This window comes from Equus caballus, chromosome 8 (assembly GCF_041296265.1).
Source record: "Equus caballus isolate H_3958 breed thoroughbred chromosome 8, TB-T2T, whole genome shotgun sequence".
NCBI lineage: Eukaryota > Metazoa > Chordata > Mammalia > Perissodactyla > Equidae > Equus > Equus caballus.
In genome coordinates this window covers 6,779,838-6,802,916 of record NC_091691.1, presented here as the reverse complement: position 1 = coordinate 6,802,916, position 23,079 = coordinate 6,779,838, and the positions used below count along the sequence as shown (strand labels likewise).

The 23,079-nt window shown below is 41.1% G+C and overlaps 1 protein-coding gene across 2 annotated transcripts; it reads left to right on the top strand.

Annotated features, from left to right (window-relative positions):
• The first annotated feature begins 779 nt into the window (after positions 1-779).
• DRG1 (developmentally regulated GTP binding protein 1) lies at positions 780-21,578 on the top strand. Of its 2 annotated transcripts, none has more exons than XM_001496870.6 (9): positions 780-1,120; positions 1,885-2,008; positions 3,458-3,633; positions 9,407-9,476; positions 12,053-12,222; positions 15,007-15,137; positions 16,291-16,458; positions 16,940-17,062; positions 21,284-21,578. In XM_001496870.6, exons 1-9 carry the CDS (start codon positions 1,079-1,081, stop codon positions 21,381-21,383), a joined length of 1,104 nt encoding a protein of 367 aa, XP_001496920.1. In that variant the 5' UTR covers positions 780-1,078; the 3' UTR covers positions 21,384-21,578. The 2 variants fall into 2 exon arrangements, with proteins under 2 accessions (XP_001496920.1, XP_005612479.1); XM_005612422.4 differs by having other exon boundaries at positions 961-1,274.
• Positions 21,579-23,079: the final 1,501 nt, after the last annotated feature.

The window sequence follows — 23,079 nt, the reverse complement described above, 5'->3', positions numbered from 1 at the left end:
TATGTGGAATAACAAGTGAAAGGCTTTCTCCCCCTTTCCTTACATCCAATCCCACTTTTAAGAGTTTGAGATTGTATCCTCTTATTCAGACCTTTGAACAATGCACTTTCATACACGTACACCTAAACATCTAATTTTAAAAATAACAAATGGGATCATAACGGAGGTGAGGTTCTGCTTTTTTTTTTTTTTAAATGTCTTGGACATCCTTCCAGTCAGACCACAGAGATCTATATTTTAACGGCAAAATAGTTATTTCACAGCAAAGAGGCACCATCATTTATTTATCCATGTCCCTACTGATAGGCGTTAACACAGTTTCAAGATTTTCAGTATTACAAGCTATGTTGCAAGTACTGGTTCTTCGGGAATTGTCCATTCAATCATGCATTTATTGTGGGCTCACCATGTGCCGCGCACTCTACTCGCGCTTGGGGTTAAACAAAACAGACATCTAAAAACAGTTTTGAGTGATGGAAAGGGGGCAGTTTCTTTTTCAAAGAGGGCAAGACAGGCTAAAGATCAGACAGGCTGGTAAGATCGGTCTCTACATCAACACAGGAGGCTGAGGAGTCCGCCGGGGTGTCTCCCCAGCTGTGAAAACGGGGCTCCAGGACCCTGAGGTGCCGGCGAGGAAGATGGCAGGAGGGCATGAGTGCGCCCAGGGTCTGAGGGCCGCGGTTCTGAGGAGCTGTAGCCACGAGCCCCTCGTCACACACCACGCGCCGGGCGCGGGGCCGGACGCGGAGCACAAATCCGGCGGGGCGGGGCCGAGCGGCGCGCGACCCTCGGCGCGCTCGGGGAGGTACAGACCTGAGTGGCCTCTCTGGCCCCCGCTCCCGCGGGCTCTATGACACCGCGCAGGCTCGCAGGACGGGGCGGGGTTGGTTGAGGGGGAGGAGACCGCTCCACGCTGTACATCTCGCGATGAACCTCGTGCGGCACTCTCTCGCGAGAAGTAGGAAGTCCCGCGCTTGCGTATTGCAGTAGCGCCTTGTGGCGGTGGCTGGTTAGCCGGCGGGTGTGTGAAGGGGGTCAGTCAGTGTGGCGGCCGCTGCGCCCACCGCGACTCTCCACCATGAGCAGCACCTTAGCCAAGATCGCGGAAATCGAAGCCGAGGTAATGGGCGTAGCTGGCGCTTCACTGTGCGTCTGAGCGTTCCTTCTTGGGCCATGTCGCTCCTGCCTGAGCTTCCTTCAGCCGCGTCAGGACCCGGCCCGCGTTCCCCGGCTCCCCTCAGTCCGGGCCCGCGTTCCACACCCCCTGCACCTTGGTCGGTACCCCCTTCCAGTGTCCGAACATTGTTTCTCTGTCTCTTCTTCCTTTTCTGCCAATCCTGTCCTCCTACTCCAGCCCCGACCTGCTCATCTATTTCAGTATCTTTCTTATCATCCCTCGACCACCCGCCCACCCTCCCCAGTCTCTACCTTAACGGCCGTCTTTCCCAGAGTATAGCTCCCGGGAGTAGGATCTGGAAGTAAATTGACACCTGTGGTAGCTGTTGATTCTGTCTGGATTATTGTGTGATTCTGTTGTCTAAAGCGCTCAGGGCTCTTCCAAATCGGGGAAGTGGTGACCGTGTATCAGACGGGGCGTACGAGGTACAAGCAGTAGAAGAGACGTCAGCGGCTGTGTTAGTCTAATCTGTGGGCGCTAATTGTAATGATCTTGGTCATGTCTCTTCTCCTTGGGCCTCAGTTTGCTCTGGAATGAGGGGAATGGGCTGGGCGACGGAGAGAATGGATTGTTGCTCAGGTACACTGACATTAGTAGGACCTAGAAAGAAAACATCGTTCTCTCTCGGAGCTGGGGGAGCGTTCATTCTGGATATCTTCCGCTGCAGGAACTGCTTCTGATTTATGGCTGTGATTCCTCTCTTATAGATGGCTCGGACGCAGAAGAACAAGGCCACAGCACACCACCTAGGGCTGCTGAAGGCTCGCCTGGCTAAGCTTCGCAGAGAACTCATTACTCCAAAAGGTGGTGGCGGTGGTGGGCCAGGAGAAGGTTTGTGTTTTTCATCGTTTTTTTTAAATGTGTAATTTCTATCAGAATAGTACAGGTATATGGTTTAAAAATGATTTTGAAATTTCTGTCAGAGTAGATTTCTATTTTTTTAAGCCAAAATTCTTGAAATGTGTTTATATCCTTCTGCCATTTTAAAGGCAGATGAATATCGTCCAAGCGAACGAGGGTTTTATTTATGTATATCCTGTACTGATTCCAAAATAGATTACATTGGCTTATAGGAGTATGTAAATATATACAGTCAACAAGGTGAAAAATAAGGAAATTGTTGCAGAGGGAAATGAAGTTAAGAAGAATAAGCTGAAGCCACAGAGATAAGATTAGGACGAAAAGTAATGTCATAAAGTCTGTATACTTCCTAGAGAAGGGCCACAGATTTGGCTTTGAACTCGTTTCCAGCCGTTGTAAAAAAGAAAACCTGGTCAATCACAAGTTCCCAGGATTTGTAAGGCAAAAAGAAACCCATTTTTTAGATCAATTATTATCTAATATTTGGGCCTTAAATACTATGGGTACTAGAAAGATAGATAACAGTTTTAGTGATAGAAGAATAAAGGTTTTACATCAGACACTCTATTAGACATTGTGAATTGCTATAGGGGGAGTTTTGTGTGCTTAAGTTTTACTTAAGCCGGTCCTGGTGGTCTAGTGGTTGAAGTTCGGTGCTCTCACTCAGCTGCCTGACTGTGTTTCCTGGTCAGGGAACCACACTACCCAGCTGTGCGTTGTTATACCACACAGTGTCAGCTGTGTGGTGGTGTGATGCTGAAAGCTGTGCTACAGGTATTTCAAATATTAGCAGGGTTGCCTCTGGTGGACATGTTTCATCAGAGCTTCCAGACTAAGACAGGCTAGGAAGAAGGACCTGGCCCTCACTTCTGAAAAAAATTGGCCATGAAAACCCTGTGAATAGCAGCAGAGCATTGTCTGATACAGTGCTGAAAGGTGAGAGTATCGTGCAAAAAGGGTTCTGCTCTGCTGTATACAGAGTTGCAAGGACTTAGAATCTACTGGAGGGTACTAACAACAGCAACAACAAAGTTCTACTCTAGAGGTGAACTGTAAAAAGTTGGAGAAATAGGGGGCTGGCTCTGTGGCCGAGTGGTTAAGTTCGCGCACTCCGCTGCAGGCAGCCCAGTGTTTCGTTGGTTCAAATCCTGGGCGCGGACATGGCACTGCTCATCAGACCACGCTGAGGCAGCGTCCCACATGCCACAACTAGAAGAACCCACAACGAAGAATACACAACTATGTGCCGGGGGACATTGGGGAGAAAAAGGAAAAAATAAAATCTTTAAAAAAAAAAAAAAAAAGTTGGAGCAATAGGTCCTAGAGGGATAGGCAACCAGAATGTGAATGGAATTACATGAATCTCAGCACTGTTTTGGGTAACTTTCATCCTCTTTTTGATATTTATTGATATTTTAGGTTTTGACGTGGCCAAGACAGGTGATGCTCGAATTGGGTTTGTGGGTTTTCCATCTGTGGGGAAGTCAACACTGCTCAGTAACCTGGCGGGGGTATATTCCGAGGTGGCAGCCTATGAGTTCACTACTCTGACTACTGTGCCTGGTGTCATCAGATACAAAGGTGCCAAGATCCAGGTGAGTCAGGCCTGCAGGCCAAGGAAGGGAAGAAATCCATTCTTTGATTCATTTAAAAAGCGCTTATTGGGAGCTCTGTGTGTGCCAGGCCTGATCTTTGATATACCAGGCCCTCACTGTCTAGCAGGGGAGATAGAGCAGTACATAAAGACAGTAATGCATGGGGGGGCTGGTCCCATGGCCGAGTGTTTAAATTCGTGTGCTCCACTTTGGAGGCCCAGGATTTTCCCAGTTTGGATCCTGGGCGAGGACATGGCACCGCTCATCAGACCATGCTGAGGCAGCGTCCCACGTGCCACAACTAGAGGGACCTGCAACTAGAACATACAACTCTGTACTGGGAGCGTTTTGAGGAGGCGGAGGAGAAGAAGAAGAAGAAAGATTGGCACCTGAGCTAACATCTGTTGCCAATCTTAAAAAAAAAAAAATAATGCAGTGGGATAGTGCCTGTGAAAATGCAGAGAAAGAGGGAGTACTATTTCACCTGAGGATGGGGGGGAAGGTCTGGAAGACAAAAACAGTTTCTTGGGGAAAACTGACAATGGAGGTGAAAGTTGAAGTTCAAATAGAATTTCACCAGCCATTGAAGGTAAAGGGCAATTTCAGGCAGTCGTAATGGTGAACAGCCTGCTGTGCTGCGTGTTTAGGTGTGGGACAGAGGGTGGTAGAAACAATCTGGAAAGGTAGGCTGGAGCTGAATTATCAAGGGCCTTGAGTGTCTGCTAAAGAAGTTGAATTGTACCTTGTACATAGCTAGGAACCATCAGAAACTTTTTAATAAAGAAGTAACATGATCAGACCCTTTTTAGAAGATAATTCTTGTTTGGGGGGCCTAATGAAGTTGGTGTCCTGAGAATTTCTTCTTAGATGATAGATTTAGGGCTCCCAAATGGAGAGTCCCCTTGGATCTGAAAGGTGTGCATAAAGTATAATGGAACATATTCTTGTTGGCTGCACAGCTAAGAATGCAAGGTTCTGAATTCCATGACATTTGAATCTAGGTTAGAGGTTCCTAAGCTTTCTTGGTTCACAGCACCCTTAGTGTCTCAGCAATCTTTTCATGACATCTTTTCTTGTCCCAGTCATTTTTTATGGTGCCCCAGGCCAAAAAAACCCCGTAATGATTCTCTTCATTCAATAGGTCCAAACAACTTAAGTGTTTATGTTCTTATAGCCACAGTTATTTACTAATGGGATATGAGCACTGTTGGGTACCACATAACTTCTCAAGCCTTGAAATCAAATTGGATAGCGCCACATTTATTTCCTTTCCACACTGATTTTTGTGTGGATTTTGTGATTTTGCTTTTTACCATAGCAACTGCTCAAAAAGCCAACTTGCCGAAGATTTGGATCTGATGTAACTGAAAGCAGTGTAGTAGGATGTAAGGAAATTGTGAGCTACCTGGAGCTAGTCGTTCCCTCAGTGCCTGACATATATCATGAATTGCTCTTTCTCTTGAAAATTTAGACTATCCAGTGGCACACCTAAGTTCTCCATGGTGCCCCAGCGTGCCTTGGCACGTCATTTGGGAACTGTTGGTGTAAGCATTTGTTTTCCCTCCTGAGCTACACAGTGAGTTGTGAGGCGCAGTCGTGCTTCTTTATTATAGAATCTGAAGTAGGAAGGGACCAGTGTCCTGGTAGTATTTTCAATGGCTTTTTTCCCTGCTGGGTAGGTGCCCATGCAGAGACTGTGTTGGGACATGTACCTTTCTGGGACTCCAGGTCCAAATGTAGATAACAAGAATGAGGAGGGGCTGGCCCTGTGGCCCAGTGGTTAAGTTCGCGCGCTCCGCTGCAGGCAGTGTTTTTTGTTGGTTCGAATCCTGGGCACGGACATGGCACTGCTCATCAAACCACGCTGAGGCAGCCTCCCACATGCCACAACTAGAAGGACCCACAACGAAGAATATACAACTATGTACCGGGGGGCTTTGGGGAGAAAAGGGAAAAAATAAAATCTTTAAAAAAGAATGAGGACACTTGGTCATATCTGGAGCACTGCTTGATTCCTTCTAGTTTCAGAGTCTTGTTGATAGTCACAGCTTTGCCAGCTCAGAGAGTAACCTCTTTCCTGATGGGATGCTAATAACACCTCTCTGAAGGGTTCTGAGTATGTCAGAATGAAGAGCTACTTAACTCCTCTCTCTCCATCTCTTTCCCACAAAGCTTTCATTCATTTCAGCCTCCTGGCCTTTCAGTGTTTTCTGTTCTCCGCCCCCCACCCTTTTTTGCATAGTGCTTGCTTTTCTGCTTATGCCCTCTGCCTGTTTTTCCTTCCCTTCTGACTTTATCCAGAAACCAAGTTAAGTAAGCATACTAGTAGATGTGCTTAGCTAGATTAAGATGACTGCCCCTTGGATATTTTTAAATGGCTGTTTTGCGGCAGAAGACTCAATTATCTATGACTTGGTGGGGGAGGTGTACAAAATTAGAACCACTTAATAAGAATTATTAAGGAGGGAGATTTCTGGGTGTTTTTGTTTAGGAAGGAAGATCTTTTTAACAGTAATGGTGCCTAAAAATGGAATGGTACCTCTTGAGGTAACGAATTACTGTGTCTGGAGGTGTTCAAGTAGTGGCTAAACCACCACTTTTACCAGGGACGTTGTAATGAAAACTGATGTGTCATACAGGCAGAGATTGGCCTGTAGAGTGGATATATAGTGTTTTAAAAATTACAGGGCTTGTGTTTCAGCTTGCCAGGGTCCCTAGGATTCCTATTGTCCTTTTTATGTAATTGACTTGCACATTTAAGTTAACTGCTTTAACCTCTAAAGGATTGAAGTAGGTTAACACCCAGTCCTTAAAAATCTTACAATTTGAGTTTGAGGTCTGTTAACACCCAGTCCTTAAAATCCTACAATTCCATGATTTAAAGAAATATTTTTTCTTATCTCTTAATTGGTTGTAATATGAAATTCAGCATAGGCTATTTTTATTGAATGAAATTTAGTTGCCACATTTAAATAGTTCAGTGTAACTTTAAAAATATTTCCCTCTCAAGAAAATTTAAATTTAACTTTTTACTTTTTAGGAGCCTCAATAGATTTCCCCGCTGTGTTCACCTGCCATAGTTAAAAAGCTCTTGCTTTTTTCTCTCAGTAAAATATTCTCTCTTTCAGACAATCTTTTATTTGATACTATAGTCATATTCTAGATGTAGAAGTTTTGGATTATCTAGATGGATTTTCGAGTTCTTGATGACATCACTTAGGCAGGCTCAGTATGCAGTAAGTCTCAGTATGCAGTGAAAGCTTTGCTGATGAAATACTTTTTTTTTTTTTAGCAGAAAGGGATTTATTAAGTGGTAAAAGTAGATTACAAAATCTTTGGGAGGACTGAAGCGAGAGACTCTAGACTTAATTTCCAGGAACAACTAATGATGAATTGTTTTGTTCTCTTTTTTCAAACATCTTTATTGAGGTCTAATTCACATACAATAAACTACACATTAAGTATACCACTTGGTAAGTTTTGACATATCTATACACTGGTGAAAACCGCCACAATCAAGATCGTGAACGTATCATCCCCAAAAATTTCCTTATGCCCTTTTCCTCCTGTCCTTCCTTGTCTCCTTCCTCTCCAAGCAGTGACTTATTTTTGTCACTGTAGATTAGTTTACATCTTAAGAGTTTTATATAAGTCAGACTGTGAGTAAATATAAATGTACTCTCTTTTTTTTGGCTGGCTTCTTTCATTCAACATAATTATTTTGAAGTTCTCTTATGTCACTCACCCTACTGCCCCTAATGTTAACATTTTGCGTAGCCATAGAATAATTATCAGGGCTAGATTAACATTGGTGCAACAGTATTCACTAAACTACAGACCTTATTTGAATTTTTACTAATTTTCTCACCAATGTCCTTTATACTTTTCCAGGATTCTATCTGGGATCATCCCATGTTGCATTTAGTTCTTTCCCCTTATTCTCCTGCCATCTGTAATAGTTCCTCAGGCCTGTCCTTCATGACTTTGACACTCTTTTTTTTTTTAAAGGTTGGCACCTGAGGTAACATTTCTTTCCCATATTTTTTTTTTCTTCTTCTCCCCAAAGCCCCCAAGTACGTAGTGGTTTATTCTAGTTGTAGGTCCTTCTAGTTTGCTGTGTGGGACGCTGCCTCAGCATGGCTTGATGAGCGATGCTAGGTCTGCACCCAGGATCCAAACTGGGGAAACCCTGGGCTGCTGAAGCAGAGCGTGCAAACTTAACCACTTGGCTGCGGGGCCGGTCCCTATTTCTCTTCATTTATGGGTTATAATCCAGTACTATTATTATTTTATTACTGAAGTTGTTTTAGCTTTGACCATTAGGAACTCCTTCAGATTGGCCTGTGTTCTTTCCATAAGCCCCTGTCTTTTTGTGGGTACTTCCTTATTTTCTGGCACCACATAATGTTCCAGGCTAATCTTATATTTTCCCTGCCACAGCCCTGGAATCATCCACTTCTGAGGGAGCTCTAGTTCATTTTAGTGGAGAATAGTGTTTAGAAATCAAGCTCTCTGTGCTTACTACTCCCCATGTAGCCTTTTAAATCAATGTTACTAAAGTTTCTGTGTCAAGGCCAGTGTATTCAAGATAAATTATGTTTTTTGAAAGACACAGCGTAACTCAATTTGGTGTGTTGTATCAGTCTTAGAGGAGATAATGTGATTTATTATGGATTGAGGAATAGGGAGGAGCTTTTGAGTAGGTTCTTGAGCTGAAAAGTTGAACTAAGCACCTCCTGAATTAGTTCTTTTTCATGGTGGTCTATTTAATGTGAAGTATATTTCTATAATGTCAGCTATACTAATAGCAAAGGCTAGTTTTAAATAATGTTTTGATAAGCTGCAACTCTGTTCCCTGTCCATTCATGTGGATAATTCAGTATTTATACCTACATACATACAGTAGGCCCTTGGTATTTTCCGATTTTATATATGCTGTCTTAACTGTTTTTGACAGACTCTTAAGGGCTTATAACTGTATAACTTTACTGAGATGTGAATTTGAATTAGTGTGCTATGGAGTTGGTTTTGATTTTCTCATTATTAGGTCCATAGACTATGACGTCTGTGAAGGTTTACTTTACTGTATTTCCTGGGCACTTGAGCAGTCATTTTCAATGGGGACACACATCAGAATCACCCATGGAGCCTTTTGAAGTACAGATCAATATCTGAACTCTACTTTGGCCCTTCCAAATCAGAATCTGCAGGGATGGGGCTCAGATATCTGCATTTTTAAAGGCTTTACATGTGATTCTTAGGTGCTTTCCTGGTTAAGAATGATTGCAGAAATTTTTGTGAATTGGGGAATTTGGGAGATTTGTGAAGGTCTCAGTAAGTATCATGTGTGAATGTCAAGATCCAGCTATTATCTATAGTAAAGAATTTGTGTGGAGGCTCACCCTTCTGAAGAGTGGGAGAATATTGAACGATTAATTAATGTACAATAAAGGATTTGACCCAAAAAACGGGTTATAATCTTACTTAGTTTATTAGGACTGTGGCCTAGGGCAAATCACTTAACCTCTATCTTTTAGCTAATATTCTTATCTCACAGAGTTGTTAGGCATTTTAAACTATATAAAGTCTATAAAAAGCTCGTATCTGACATTTGTATGCTTAGTAAAGTAATATTCACATGCTCACTTACAAGGAAGATTGGATTTGGAGCTCCTAAATTTTGGATACCTGAGAAATAAATCATTCTGTTTGATCTATTCAGATTTATAACAGTTTTTTCCTTTCTCTCCTTTCCCCTGTCCTTAATTGTCAGCTCCTGGATCTCCCAGGTATCATCGAGGGTGCCAAGGATGGGAAGGGTAGAGGCCGTCAAGTCATTGCAGGTGAGTGGTCCAGGGTCGCTTCTTGGGATATCATCCCTTTACTGGGTCCTGTTCCTTTAGATGGGGACTGTTGGGCTTGGAGATGATACTGCAGGGCATGATTTTACCTGACTTCTTACTGGAGTACAATGTCAGAACTTGAAGGGACCTCAGACAGTAACATTCCAGATCCCTGTTTGAGGAGAAACTAAGGACAGGAGAAGTGAAGTGCTATGGTCCAGCGTCGCACTGTTTGTGGCTGATTCAGAACTAGAACTCAGGTTTCTTGACTCCCACCCATGCCTTTCCTTCTTTTCTTTTTATTTAAAGTAAAATGTTGTAAAAGGCTAATCAAATTGCAACAATCTGCTACCCCACCTCCCCTCACCTCTACTGTCATTCTGCATTGGCAGCTACTGTCAATTGTTCAGCTGTTCCTTCTGCTACTTACCTTCAGATTTTTAAATGTTATGCTTCTATTTCATGATTAGTTAATTTTAGATATTTTCTGTTGGTTATGGTAGAGAATTGGTTCTCTTATTTTCCATATCTCTTTTCCTATTCTTTTAAAGAAGTTATATCACAGGTTTTAGTTAACTTGTCAGTCATGGTTTACATTATTATGTAATGACTATGTAACTTTTGTTCAGTGCTGAGATAGGTGGTATATTATGACTTGGTTTCTTTTCTCTTGAAATCTGTTTTTGAAATTTGTTTTTCATGGAGTTAATAGTTGGTTCTGTTTTGTTTTGTTTACTTTTCTGTTTGCTAATATTTTTCAAATGTTCCAACGGATCAAATGCCTATCAATCAATGGTTTTTTTTTTTAAAGATTGGCACCTGTGCTAACAACTGTTGCCAATCTTCTTTTTTCTTCTTCTTCTCCTCCTCCTCCTCCCCAAAGCCCCCCAGTACATGGTTGTATATTCTAGTTATAGGTCCTTCTGGTCATGCTGTGTGGGATGCTGCCTCAGCATGGCTTGGTGAGCGGTGCCATGTCTGCACCCAGGATCCAAACCGGTGAAACCCCAGGCCACCAAAGCGTAGCGTGTGGACTTAACCACTTGACCATGGGGCTAGCCCCTCAATCAGTGTTTTTGTAGGTTGTTAAATACAGTTCCACATACAATCTTAATGATTTCATTCTCTCCCCTCAACACTGACAGTACCCTCCTGTACCCTTTGTCTTCATGCTTCGGTTTGGATTGGTGGTTCTCCACACCAGCAGTGTCCAGTAATGGAAAAGTTCTGAATCTGTGCTGTACAGTATGGTAGCCCCTAAGCATATGTGGCTATTGAGCACTGTAACTGTGCCTAGTGTAATTGAGGAAATGCATTTTAAATTTAATTTAATTTAAATTTGAATAGCCCCAGGTGGTGAGTGGAGTCTGTAGTGGACAGCTCTAAACTTTTTGCATGGCTCTCATCCTGAGATTTTCTACTGTGTTATTGTGTCATGGGATTCCCTATTTCCTAGAGTGAGTGTCTTACTTTTTTTGGGTGATTTTCATGTTTTGCTGAAGCACATTCTTTAGTAAATTCTTGAAGAGGGGTGAATAACAGGTAAATTTTGCTATGTTTTCATGTTTGAAAGTATTTTTATTCTACCTTTGTATTAAGTTATTAATTTAGCTGTTTTTAGATTTATAGGTTAGAAGTCATTCATGGATGAATATCAGAAACATTATGCTTGGGGCCGGCCCATGGCTGGGTGGTTAAGTTCGTGCGCTCTGCTTTGGTGGCTCAGGGTTTCGCCGGTTCACATCCTGGGCAAGGACATGGCACTGCTCATAAAGCCATGCTGAGGCAGCATCCCACATGCCACAACTGGAAGGACCCACAACTAAAAATACACAACTATGTACCAGGAGGCTTTGGGGAGAAAAAGGAAAAATAAAATCTTTAAAAAAAAAAAAAGAAGCATTATGCTAAATTAAAAGAGCTAGGCACAAAAGACTGCACTTTGTATGATCCCATTTGTGTGAAATTCTAAAAAATGTGAACTCACCTATGGTGATAGAAAGCAGATCAGTGATTGACTGGGATTTGAGTGGAAGATTGATCACAAAGGGGCACAAGGGAGCTTTCGGAGGTGATGAAAATGTTTTGTATCTCAGTTGCTGTGGTGGTTACACAGGTATATATATTTGTCATCAAACCACATGCTTAACATGGGAACAATTTGTTTTTAATTAATTATACCTCAATAAAGTTGACTAAAAATATACTAACCATATTATCTTATTCTTTTAGAATTCTTACTGTGTTAAATCTTTCTAAACTCTTTCAGGGATTTAGGTTATTGGCCTGGTTTGTATCTTCATTCTGACTTGTTTTTCTGCTAGTTTATCTAGAAGTTGACACATTCTAGATAAACTAGATACACTAGTAGAAAACAAGGCATACGGTGCAAATTGACTTCTGGCATAAATCTTTGGTAGCCTTAAGAACTTCATGTGTATCTTCGTATTTATAAAAAAATCCTTTGTCTCTTTAAATGTTGGAGCTCCACCCCTCCTCCCACTTTTAAGTATTTGGATTAGTTAAGTCTTTAATGAGCTTTGCCTGGGTATATATATATTTTTTCAATTCTTCAGTGGCCCGAACGTGTAACTTGATCCTGATTGTTCTGGATGTCCTGAAACCCTTGGGGCATAAGAAGATAATTGAAAATGAACTGGAAGGCTTTGGCATTCGCTTGAACAGCAAACCCCCCAACATTGGCTTTAAGAAGAAGGATAAGGGAGGCATTAATCTCACGGCCACTGTAAGTGGAGATGGTGATATGGGGCAGGCTGCTGAACTAGGGACTAGGGTGAGGAGTGGATTGAGGTACAGGGACCTTGACATTTGGAAATTACCTGGCTTCTTCCAGCACTAATTGAGGTAACACAGTGATCTTGTAATGACTGACAGAGTAGGACAAGAATCAGAATAGGACAAGAGTCAGTCTCAGCCTTAGCTTTGCAACTTCATTTCCCCTTTTCGGTTATCTGTTTGGGATGGTATCGGGGTATAGACCGATCTTATGCTTGTGTGAAGTGGATGGCTGCCAATATCATGTGTTTTCATTCATTGAGTACAGATTTATAAAGCACTTACCCTGGGCCAAGTGTTGTGTTAGCCTCTGGCGGGGATGGAAGAGGGAGAGAGACAGATAAAAAACCCTGCTCTTATATTCTAATAGTGGAAAGTAGCAGACAGAATTAATGAGTGAATATAGTATATTAGATGATGATAAATCTAAGGACAAAAGTAAGCTAGGGAAATGGGATGGAGAGTGTTGGTGGGAGGGTTGCCATTGTAAGTAGGTTAATGAGAGAAGTCTTTACTGAGGTGTCATCAAGGAGTGAACCAAATGGATATCTTGGGGAAGAGCATTTCATATAGAGGAAATACCCACGTGCAAGGCCCTGAGGTAGAGCATGCCTTTGCATGTTTGAGGAACAGCAGAGTGAGCAGGTAGGAGAGTAGTAAGAGATGAAGTCATAGCATGGGGCCATATAGACTTTTGCTTTGCAGGAGATGGTTAACTATTGGTTGGGCTCCAAACTATTGGTTCCTAACTATGGAGTAAACATGATTTGACTTAGGTTTTAATGGAATCAGTCTTGCTATTTGTTGAGAAGAGACTGAAATGGGTGAAGAATAGAAGCAGAAAAATTATTTAACAGGCTATTGAATAATCCAGTTAAGAAGTGATGGCTTCTCAGCGAGAGAAGGATAATCTGTGTATGACTCCACTCATATGAGGAATTTAAAATTATGGACTAAGAACAGTTTAGTGGATACCAGGGGAAAGGTGGGGTGGGGGGTGGTCACAAAGGGTGAAGTGGTGCACCTACAACATGACTGACAAACATTAATGTACAACTGAAATTTCACAAGATTGTAACCTATCATTAACTCAATTAAAAAAAAAAAAAAAAAGAAGTGATGGTTTCTGAGACCAGGCTTATAACAGTGATAGAGACAAGAAGTGGTTGATTGTGGAAAGATTTTGCAAGTAGCTGGCAGCTGGCAGGAATTATAGCTGTAGTGGCTGTGGTTTGTGAGAGAAAGAGATGACTGAATTTTTTGTTCTGAGCTTGAAAAATGGGCTCTCATTACTAAAATGGTAGGACTTTGGGTGGAATAGGTTTGGAGGGGAGGGGAAGATCAGGATGTTCAGTTTGAGATACCAGTTAGATATCCAAGTGTTACTGTCAAATAGGCATATGAGGAATGATCTGGGCTAGAGATATAAATGTGGTTGTTACCAACTTTGTTTTTTATTATATAAGTTTCTAGGTGTACGGCATTATAATTTGACATCTGTATGCACTACACATTGATCATCACCACAAGTCTAGTACCATCCATCACCATACAGTTGACCCCCTTCACACATTTCACATGCCCCCAAACTCCATTCCTCTCTGGTAATCACTAATCTATTCTTTGTCTCTATAAATTTTGTTTTGTTTTATTTTGTTTCTTAGTTTGTTTTGTTTTCTTAGAGTCCACATATGAGTGAAATCATACAGTGTTTGTCTTTCTCCATTTGACTTATTTCACTTAGCATAATACCCTTGGTGGTTATCAACTTTAAAGCCATGAGCTTAGCTAAGATCATTATGAAGTGAGTGTAAATAGAAAAGAGGTTCAAGTATTGAGTGTGGTGGCCCCCTCAATGATTAGAGGTTGGGAGATGGGAAGAATCAGCAAATAAGACCTCTCAAACAAAGAAGGAGAAGGAAAACCAGGAGAGTTTGGAATCTTGGAAGGCAAGTAAAGAAAGTGTTTCAGAGTGATCAGTTCTGTCAAATGCTGCTTCTAAGTCATAATTGAAGACTGAGAATTTCATGTAAGATTGAACATTCTAGAGGTCCAGAGGATTTGACTGGCATAGGTTTAAGCTGTCCTGCCCAAAAGATCTTTCCCATTATCCTGTCATAATGTTTGAATTTGAGCATTCAATATTCTTTCTATATTGGTTTACTAAGGTTGCCATAATAACGGTACCATGGACTGGGTGGCTTAAACCACAGAAATTTATTTTCTCTTAGTTCTAGAGGCTAGATATTTGAGATCAAGGTATTAGCAGGGTTGGTTTCTTCTGAAGCCTCTCTCCTTGGCTTGTAGATGGCTGTCTTCTCTCTGTGTCTTTACATGGTCATCTGTCTGTGTGTCTGTGTCCTAATCTCCTTTTCGTGTAAGGACACCAGTCACATTGGATTAGGGCCCACCCATATGACCTTATTTTAACTTAATTACCTCTTTAAAGATCTATCTCCAGACAGTCACATTCTGAGATGCTGGGGTTAGGACTTCAACATGTGAATTTGGGTGGGGGGCTGGGGACACAGTTCAGCCCATAGCACCTTCTTTAGAGTTTGGAAAAATTTTTAGTTTCTTAATATTTCCTACTAAAAGTGAGTTACTCTTCATCCAGGATAACAGTCTTTAGAATGAGTTTGCACCTTAGCTGGGATTATCCAGGTACCTCGATACATATTCTTGGGAGATTTTTTTGTTCTCTGACCAGTCATTTTCTTCTATGCCTATTCAGTGCCCTCAGAGTGAGCTGGATGCTGAAACTGTGAAGAGCATTCTGGCTGAATACAAAATTCATAATGCTGATGTGACTCTGCGTAGCGATGCCACAGCGGATGACCTCATTGATGTGGTGGAAGGAAATAGGTACTGATCGAGTGTGCAGTCTGGTGCCTGAGTTTGAATTTGAAGCCTTGTAATGGGAACAACATTGGATCGTGAATCTGGCAGGCATTGATTCTAACTCCACTTGTGCTACTATTTCAAATAATACTGGGCCTTGGTTTCTTTAGCTGTAAAATGAAGGGTTGGTCTTGATTTCTGACACTTTTCTTTGCTCTGAAATCGGATTATGATGGTCACATTCCCCATTTCAGTTACTTGCTGAGAACTAGGCTGTCCCCTAAGCTCTGTGTCATGTGGTGGTTGAAGGGAGTATGTAGGTTCTCAGTCTGCTCTCGCGGAATTAATCCATCTGAGAAATCCTGTAGGCTGTCCTACAGAACTTAGAGCAGACTGGGCTCTGTTCTCTCTAAGGACAACCTAAGGGTACATAGCTAAAACCCTAATCTATGAAATACTACTATTATTAATATTTGAAATTAAATAATAATTGAAACCACTGTTAAAATTATTCCTGGCATTTCGATATACTATTTTCTAGTTGCTTTCCTGTTCACTTGTCCCTGTTTGTTGTATGGATTTATTTGATCCTCATTTGAAAACAAACAAAAGCCAATACTTTGAGTTAGGCATTTTATAAGTGAGGCAGATGAAACCTGAGAACTTGTATCTTGCCTAATTATTGGTAACTTTACCTGCCATATTGACTGGATATTAGGATTGTGACACGGGTAGATAGTGTGTTAAAAAAGTCTTTTTTTAATACTTTAAAAATTATCATGAAATATTTTATTAGAAATATATTCTTAGAATTCATAAGACACCTTTATGGGAAATCTACTCCAAAACTTGAGCAGGGACATATCTAGAAAGTGACAGAGCCAGGAGTAGATTCAGTCTGTGTGACTCCAAAGCTGTGTTCTTTCCACTGCAGCATGCTCTCACTCATTAGCTACATGACTGGGCCTAGGGCCTGAGTTTTGTTACTTCTTAACCCATAGTTCACTTTTAGGATGTTCTGCCTTATCTTGGTGGGAAGCTTTTTTTGTTTGTTTGGCTGATCTACCTCTTTGAGAGTCTCTGATTTGGGGTTCTGGGTGAGGGGGTGCTGATAATCAGACTAACAGTCTTGTCAACAGCTCCAGACTAATGTCCTGTTTTTCTTCTACTTCTGTAGAGTTTATATCCCCTGTATCTATGTGTTAAATAAGATTGATCAGATCTCCATTGAGGAATTGGATATCATCTATAAGGTGCCTCACTGTGTACCTATCTCTGCCCATCACCGCTGGAATTTTGACGACCTGTTGGAAAAGATCTGGGACTATCTGAAACTAGTGAGGATGTAAGTCTTAGTGGACAGGATATTGCTGTAGAAATTAAACCAGACTGTCCTAAAATGATAACCTGCTGGAGCTCATTAACATAATCTGTCTGTTTTTGGAGATATAAATACAGTCACGTGCTGCATAACAATGTTTTGGTCAATGATGGACCCCATATATAACAGTGGTCCCATAAGATTAGTACCATAAAGCCTAGATGTGTAGTAGGCTATACTGTCTAGGTTTGTGTAAGTACACTCGATGATGTTCGCACAATGACAATATAGCCTAATGATGCATTTCTCAGAAAGTACCCCATCATTAATTGACGCACAACTGTAAATTAATTCCTATCATCTGCTAGGCCGTATTGAGGGCGCTTCTTCCTCAAGTTGGAGGTAATCTGGATCTGATCTTCTCAGGGGTGGTGGAGGGTTGACTTGCATTCAACACATGAAACATTCCAAGAAGTAGGCAACTTCTGCTTCCTCCCTCTTGTAGTTACACCAAACCCAAAGGCCAGTTGCCTGATTACACATCCCCTGTGGTGCTGCCTTTCTCCAGGACCACGGTGGAGGATTTCTGCATGAAGATTCACAAAAATCTCATCAAAGAATTTAAATAGTAAGTATCATGAGCGTGTGGTGCCTTCTTTTCCCTGTGAGCTAGTGATTCCACTAACTAGCAATTCTTGGGATAGCATTAAAGAAGTTGGACATCAGGGAGGCTTGCTTGGTAAGAACTTTGTAGTGTCTTCTTGAAACCATGCCATGTTGGAGCAGGAAGAGCTCTAGAAGCCTCTTCAGGTTGAGAGGGCTGACAGTACAAGGGGCTCTGACTTTCCCTCTTCTTGGCAAACACAAACGTTAATTCTTCCTGCCAGCATCATACTGATCTCCACTGGGTATTGAGTCCCTCTCTAAAGTTGAAGTATGGGTAGAATCACCCTAATCTCTTTCTCATACTTTTCACTGCTGATACATGCTAAAAAAATTTTTTAACATCTTATTTTGAAATAATTTTGGAATTACAGAAAAGTTGCAAAAATAGTACAAAGGGTTTCCTTATATCCTTCACTCCACTTCTCCTAACATTAGCAGCTCACATAACCATAGAACAGTTACCAAGAACAGGAATTAGCACTGGTACAATATTATTAACTAAACTATAGATCCTATTTGAATTTTAATACCTTTTCTACCAATGCCCTTTTTGTGTTTCAGCAATCTACGTGGCATTTAGTTTTTACTTCTCCTTGGTCTTCCAGTGTTTGATTCTCCCAGTAATATTTCCTTAGTCTTTTGCTGTCTTGATGGCCTTGACAATTTTGAAGAGTACTGATCATTGTTTTTCTAGGATGTCCTTCACTTTGGGTTTGTCCAGTGTTCTCTCATGAATGAAATGAGGTTATGCATTTTTGCTAAGTATATCACAAAAGTGGTATGTCCTTAGTGTATCATATCACAGGATTCGTGATGGCGATATGTTTTATTGATGGTGATATTTACTTTGATCTCTTGGTTAAGTTGGTGTTGGCTGGGTTTCTCTACTGTAAAGATAGTATTTTTCTCTTTGTCTTTGATAAATATCTTGAGGGAGATAGCTTTGAGACTATGCAATGCTCTTTCTCTTCAAACTTTTGCCTGCTAAGTTGAGCATCTATCAGTGGAGCTTGTCTGCCAATATTTATTGCTGTGTTTGCCTAATGATGATTCTTTATTTCCCTCTTTTGTTTTATGTTTATTTATTGGAATTTTACTGTGAGATAGAGCTGTCACTTCTCCCCTCTTTATTAATTTAATTCGTATTGTATTTATATCAGTATGAGCCCTTTGATATTTATTCCATGGTATAATCCAATACTGTCATTGTTTTGTTGCCTAGATTGTTCCAGCTTTGGCCATTAGGGACTCCTTCAGATTGGCTCCTGTGTTCTTTTGATAAGCTGACATCTTTTTTTTAGCATTTCCTTACTTTTTGGCATTATTGGATATTCCTCATTCATAGTGATTTTCCCTGCACCAGCCCTGGAATCAGTCACTTCTCCAAGAAGCTCTTGTTTACAGCATTGGTGTGCTAGGCTTGCTCAACTAGGCTATCATTGCTTGTAGGCCCTCTCAGCAGACAGAGCTAGGAAATAAATATGTGAATACTAACCTGTGCTTACAAACATATCTTTATTTCTCTCTCTCTTGTCCTAATTTATCTAATTTATCAATCCATCCATCCTTATCTATCTTAAAAATCATGAGTTTATTGTTACCTCTGATTCTGTTCAACACTACTTTCCCCTTTTTCTTATTTTTAACTTCTTTCTCCATCTGTGAGAAACCTCTCATTATCTATAATCTACTTAGTTATTTAATTCTAGAGTATATATAAAGTAGTTCAGAGTTGAGAGATATAATCCTGTGACAAATATTTTAACTAATTGGATTACAGTATTTCTGAATAGCTCTTTTCATCTACACAGGCTGAAACTTAAATTGTTTTAAAAACAAAAGAAAATAATTGTAGAAAATCAGGAATGCATAGAAATTGTGATATTTTAAAAATACTTTTTTTTTTTTTTTGCTGAGGAAGATTTGCCTTGAGCTAACATCTGTTGCCAATCTTCCTCTTTTTTTGTATGTGAGCTGCTGCCACATCATGGCTGCTGATGAGTGGTGTAGATCCATGCCTGGGAACCAGACCGAGGCTGCCAAAGCAGAGTGTGCCAAACTTAATCACTAGACCATGGAGGCTGGCTCTAAAAATACTGGTTTCTGATCCTAAGAATACAGAAAGAGTGAAGTCTTTTATTAAGTTTCACATTCCTTTTATCTAAAATAACTGTATTTCACATGTAGGTGCTAATGTCCCTGATTCTCAAAACGTTATATTTTGGCACATAGTTGAATTAGTGAAGGAGAGTCTTGGGAAAAGTTAGACATTTTCTTTTTTCAAACTTCATAGATTTCTGTATAGCTCCTGCCTTCCATGGTGGCAGAACACTGTTCAAAGCCTCTAGAACTAAAATTAACTGGGAGTTACATGAGATAGGAGAAAAATATTTTGGAGAAGAGATGTTTCAAAGCAAGTAGAATTTTATTTGGTCACTATCTGTTTTTGGTTTTAATTATTGTGTAAATTTTGGCTATCTTAATAGAGAAAAATTCAGCTTTAGGCCTACTAATTATAACATTTGTCCCTTGTCTATTCCCTTTGTGTCCTTGACCACAAACACACATCCTTTGATTGTTTACCATATAAGATTCATATATATCATTTTACAACCATATTTTTCCTATCTTTTGCTACTTTATATAGTTTTTTAGTCTTCATGCACATTTCCTTTATTTATTTAATCTAGAAGTAGAATTGATGATTATATGGCTTTTGATATGTCTTGCTGCCTTGTTTTCCAAAAGGGCTGAACCTGTTTACGTTGCTATCAACAAAATGGAAGGCACTGACTTTACTGCAGGTGTTGAGTATGACTGCTAAAAACTGATTTTTTAGTTTAAGACAGTAAAATGGTCACCTTGCATTTATTTTGCATGTTAGTGCATTTGAAAATTTTTGTATATGTAGTCACACTCCACATAATGACATTCTAGTCAACAATGTACTGCATATTGGACAGTGCTCTCATAAGATTAGTGCCATGTAGCCCAGGTGCGTAGTAGGCTATACTGTCTAGGTTTGTGTAAGTACAGTCTGTGATGTTCTCACAGTGATGAAATCATCTAATGACGCATTTTTCAGAATGTATCTTGGTTGTCAAGTGACACATGACTGTATTTGTTTTAATGCTGTTATATCTGTTCTTGTTATTGTTTATCTGTTTTTAAAAAAGTGAAATCTCACTATTTCTGTTTGGAATATAGATTTGTTAAAGAAATGTTGGTGCAAGACCATATCATAACAACATGGCCACCATTTTCTACCCTTTAGTACATAGTTCTTAGCCTCTGTGAGGCAAGTCTCAATGTCTTGTTCACTAATTTCCATTACTCGCACAACATAATCTTAGTATTTAAGGCATGTGGATAAAAATTACCTTCATATATTCTATGAAGATATGTGTTCTTGACCATGTATCGTATCAGAAGAACATATCACTATGGTTTCTTTTTTTTTCATCTTTCTTCTCCCTAAAGCCCCCCAGTACATAGTTGTATATTCTAGTTGTAGGTCCTTCTGGCTCTGCTATGTGGGATGCCACCTCAGCATGGCTTGATGGGTGGTGCTAGGTCCACGCCCAGGATCCAAACCCGTGAAACCCTTGGCCACTGAAGCGGAGCGTATGAACTTAACCACTTGGCCATGGGACTGGCCCCTCAGTATGGTTTCTTGATAGGGAGGGTGGCCCTACATTTCTTATCAGTACCCACCAATGGTTTCAGTAGACCTTATTAATAAAAACTAGTCTTCTGTAATAGTCTATAAAGGACATTTTATCTGTAAGAATCAATTTCCAATCTGAATTATTTCAGGGCATTTCTCTGTATCAAACCCATGCTTTCTCCTTTTAATGTTAAACTAGTCTTGTCACACTTCTCATTTGCATTTTTTCTCTTTGCCCCTCTTAAACTGGCTCTGGAACAAGAGGAACCACACAATTTCTGAAAGCTTTGCCACTTTGTATGTGAAGGCTCTATGCAGTGTGCCACAGTGCTGGGGAAGCTGAAGCCTCTGGTCTTTGAGTGTGGTCTGTGACTGGGGAGAGGGGACCCTGGCTGTTGCAGGCCTGTAGCTCTTAAGAGCTGGAGTGCTAAATCGGGAGAAATGTGGTATGCAGGTAGGTAGGGCAGAAGTTAGGTAATTATTTACACTGACTGTTCTTTTTTCCCTTCCATACAGTGCTCTGGTCTGGGGTCTCTCTGTGAAACACAATCCTCAAAAAGTGGGTAAAGACCATACGTTGGAGGACGAGGATGTCATTCAGATTGTGAAGAAGTGAAACCTTCCCTTTTCCCCATCTGCCGGACCAACCACAGCGGCTTTCCCCATGACCAAGCACCCTACCCCAAACCCTTCTGGCTTTGGCAGCCACTGGATCAGGATTCAGGGGAGGGAGATGAAGGTCCCCAAACTTCACTTGTATTAACTTGGTGTCACCTTGTGTGTTGAACTGCATAAAGGACCTTGTGGGCGAGTTGGCTATGTGCAGTTCATGTGTCATTTTCAGAATTTGTTTTGGCATGGGCTGAATGAGGATGGGTATGTACAATGAGGCAGCTGCAAAAGGGGTATTTGGGAGCTTGGTCCTGAGTGTGAAATGGATAAAAATGTGATTGCAACATCTTATGTGATGTTTAGTCATGGGAGACCCTTCCAACTGGATGTGGTTTTCAGTCCTTTCAAATGGTCTTTCCCAGATGATACTGGAGAAAGGAAGGACTTGATGTGTTAACTGATTGTTCCCTGCAAGGCTAGCCCATTTGGGAGGTAGTGTACTGTGGCAGTTGAGTAAATTATTCTAACCAGGCACATCAGAGTTTGAATTGCAGGCCTACCTCTAATTAGCTGTAGAACTCTGCATAAATTACTCAGTCTCTTTAAGCTTCAGTGTTCTCATGTAACATGGAGATGATAGTAATAGCACTTACCTTTTAGAGTGGAGATTGTTAGTATTAAGGGAGACGTACATGTAAAATGCTTAGCACACTATCTGGCATGTAAGTACTTGGTGAGTGTTGGCTGTTGTTCTCGCCAGTCCCTTTCCTTTACCAGGGCTCCCTGCCTGCCCTAGTCAGAGCACAGCTGTATTTCAGTGTTGGGCTGAATGTTGAGCTGAACCATGCTGCCTGCTGGGCCATTAAGCGTCTCCTTTCCTGTAGCCCAGCTTTTCTACTTGAACTGCCATGGCAGTCCTGGCCTCAACCGTATAACCTGGGCTAAGGCAGGGAGGCAAAACATTGAAGTGAGGCAACCAGTGTAATCAGAGCAGGTTTGTGTGTACACGTATGTGTATATGTTGAGGTGGGAGGTTAGGTTAGGAGGAGAGGTGGGGTCAGGACTATTTGAGAAGGTACTAAGGGCATAATCAAAGGTTTGGGGCTGGAAGTAAGGGAATTTAAAAGGATTGTTCTGATAATGGGAAATTGATTGGCAAAAATCTTTGTGCAGTGGACTGGGCTAGTAGGAATATGGGCAGAGGGAGGGTGTGGGCACATAGGTGCAGAGGAGAAATCTAAACTTGGTAACAGACTAAGTTGCTCTTTGGGAGAGAAGTCAAAGGTTATTTCAGTATGGATTATAGGGATGATAGAGAAGGGTTGTCCTTGAGAAAATCAGGAAAGGAAACAGATTTTGCAGGAAGTCAGTTTGATTTTAGATGAAATGAGCTAGAGCTGGAGGGATGGGGATGTGGGATTATCCACGTACTCAGCTTTTCCAGTACTTGTTACTCCTGCTTCCTTAGTGACAGGTGTTTCTAATAGTCTTCCTGGAACTTGGGCTTATAGTGTCCCCAGACCCTGGAAATAAGTCTCTCAGGCCTGGTATCCTATTCACTTTGCCAGGATATAGACCTTGATATCACTGGTGCATTCATGATAGAGGCTATAACCTAGAGCCTGCCCCAACTCTTTGGAGAAACATTGGCTTTCTGAGCTATGGGATTTCCAGCAAGGTTTGCTCTCCAGCCAGAACAT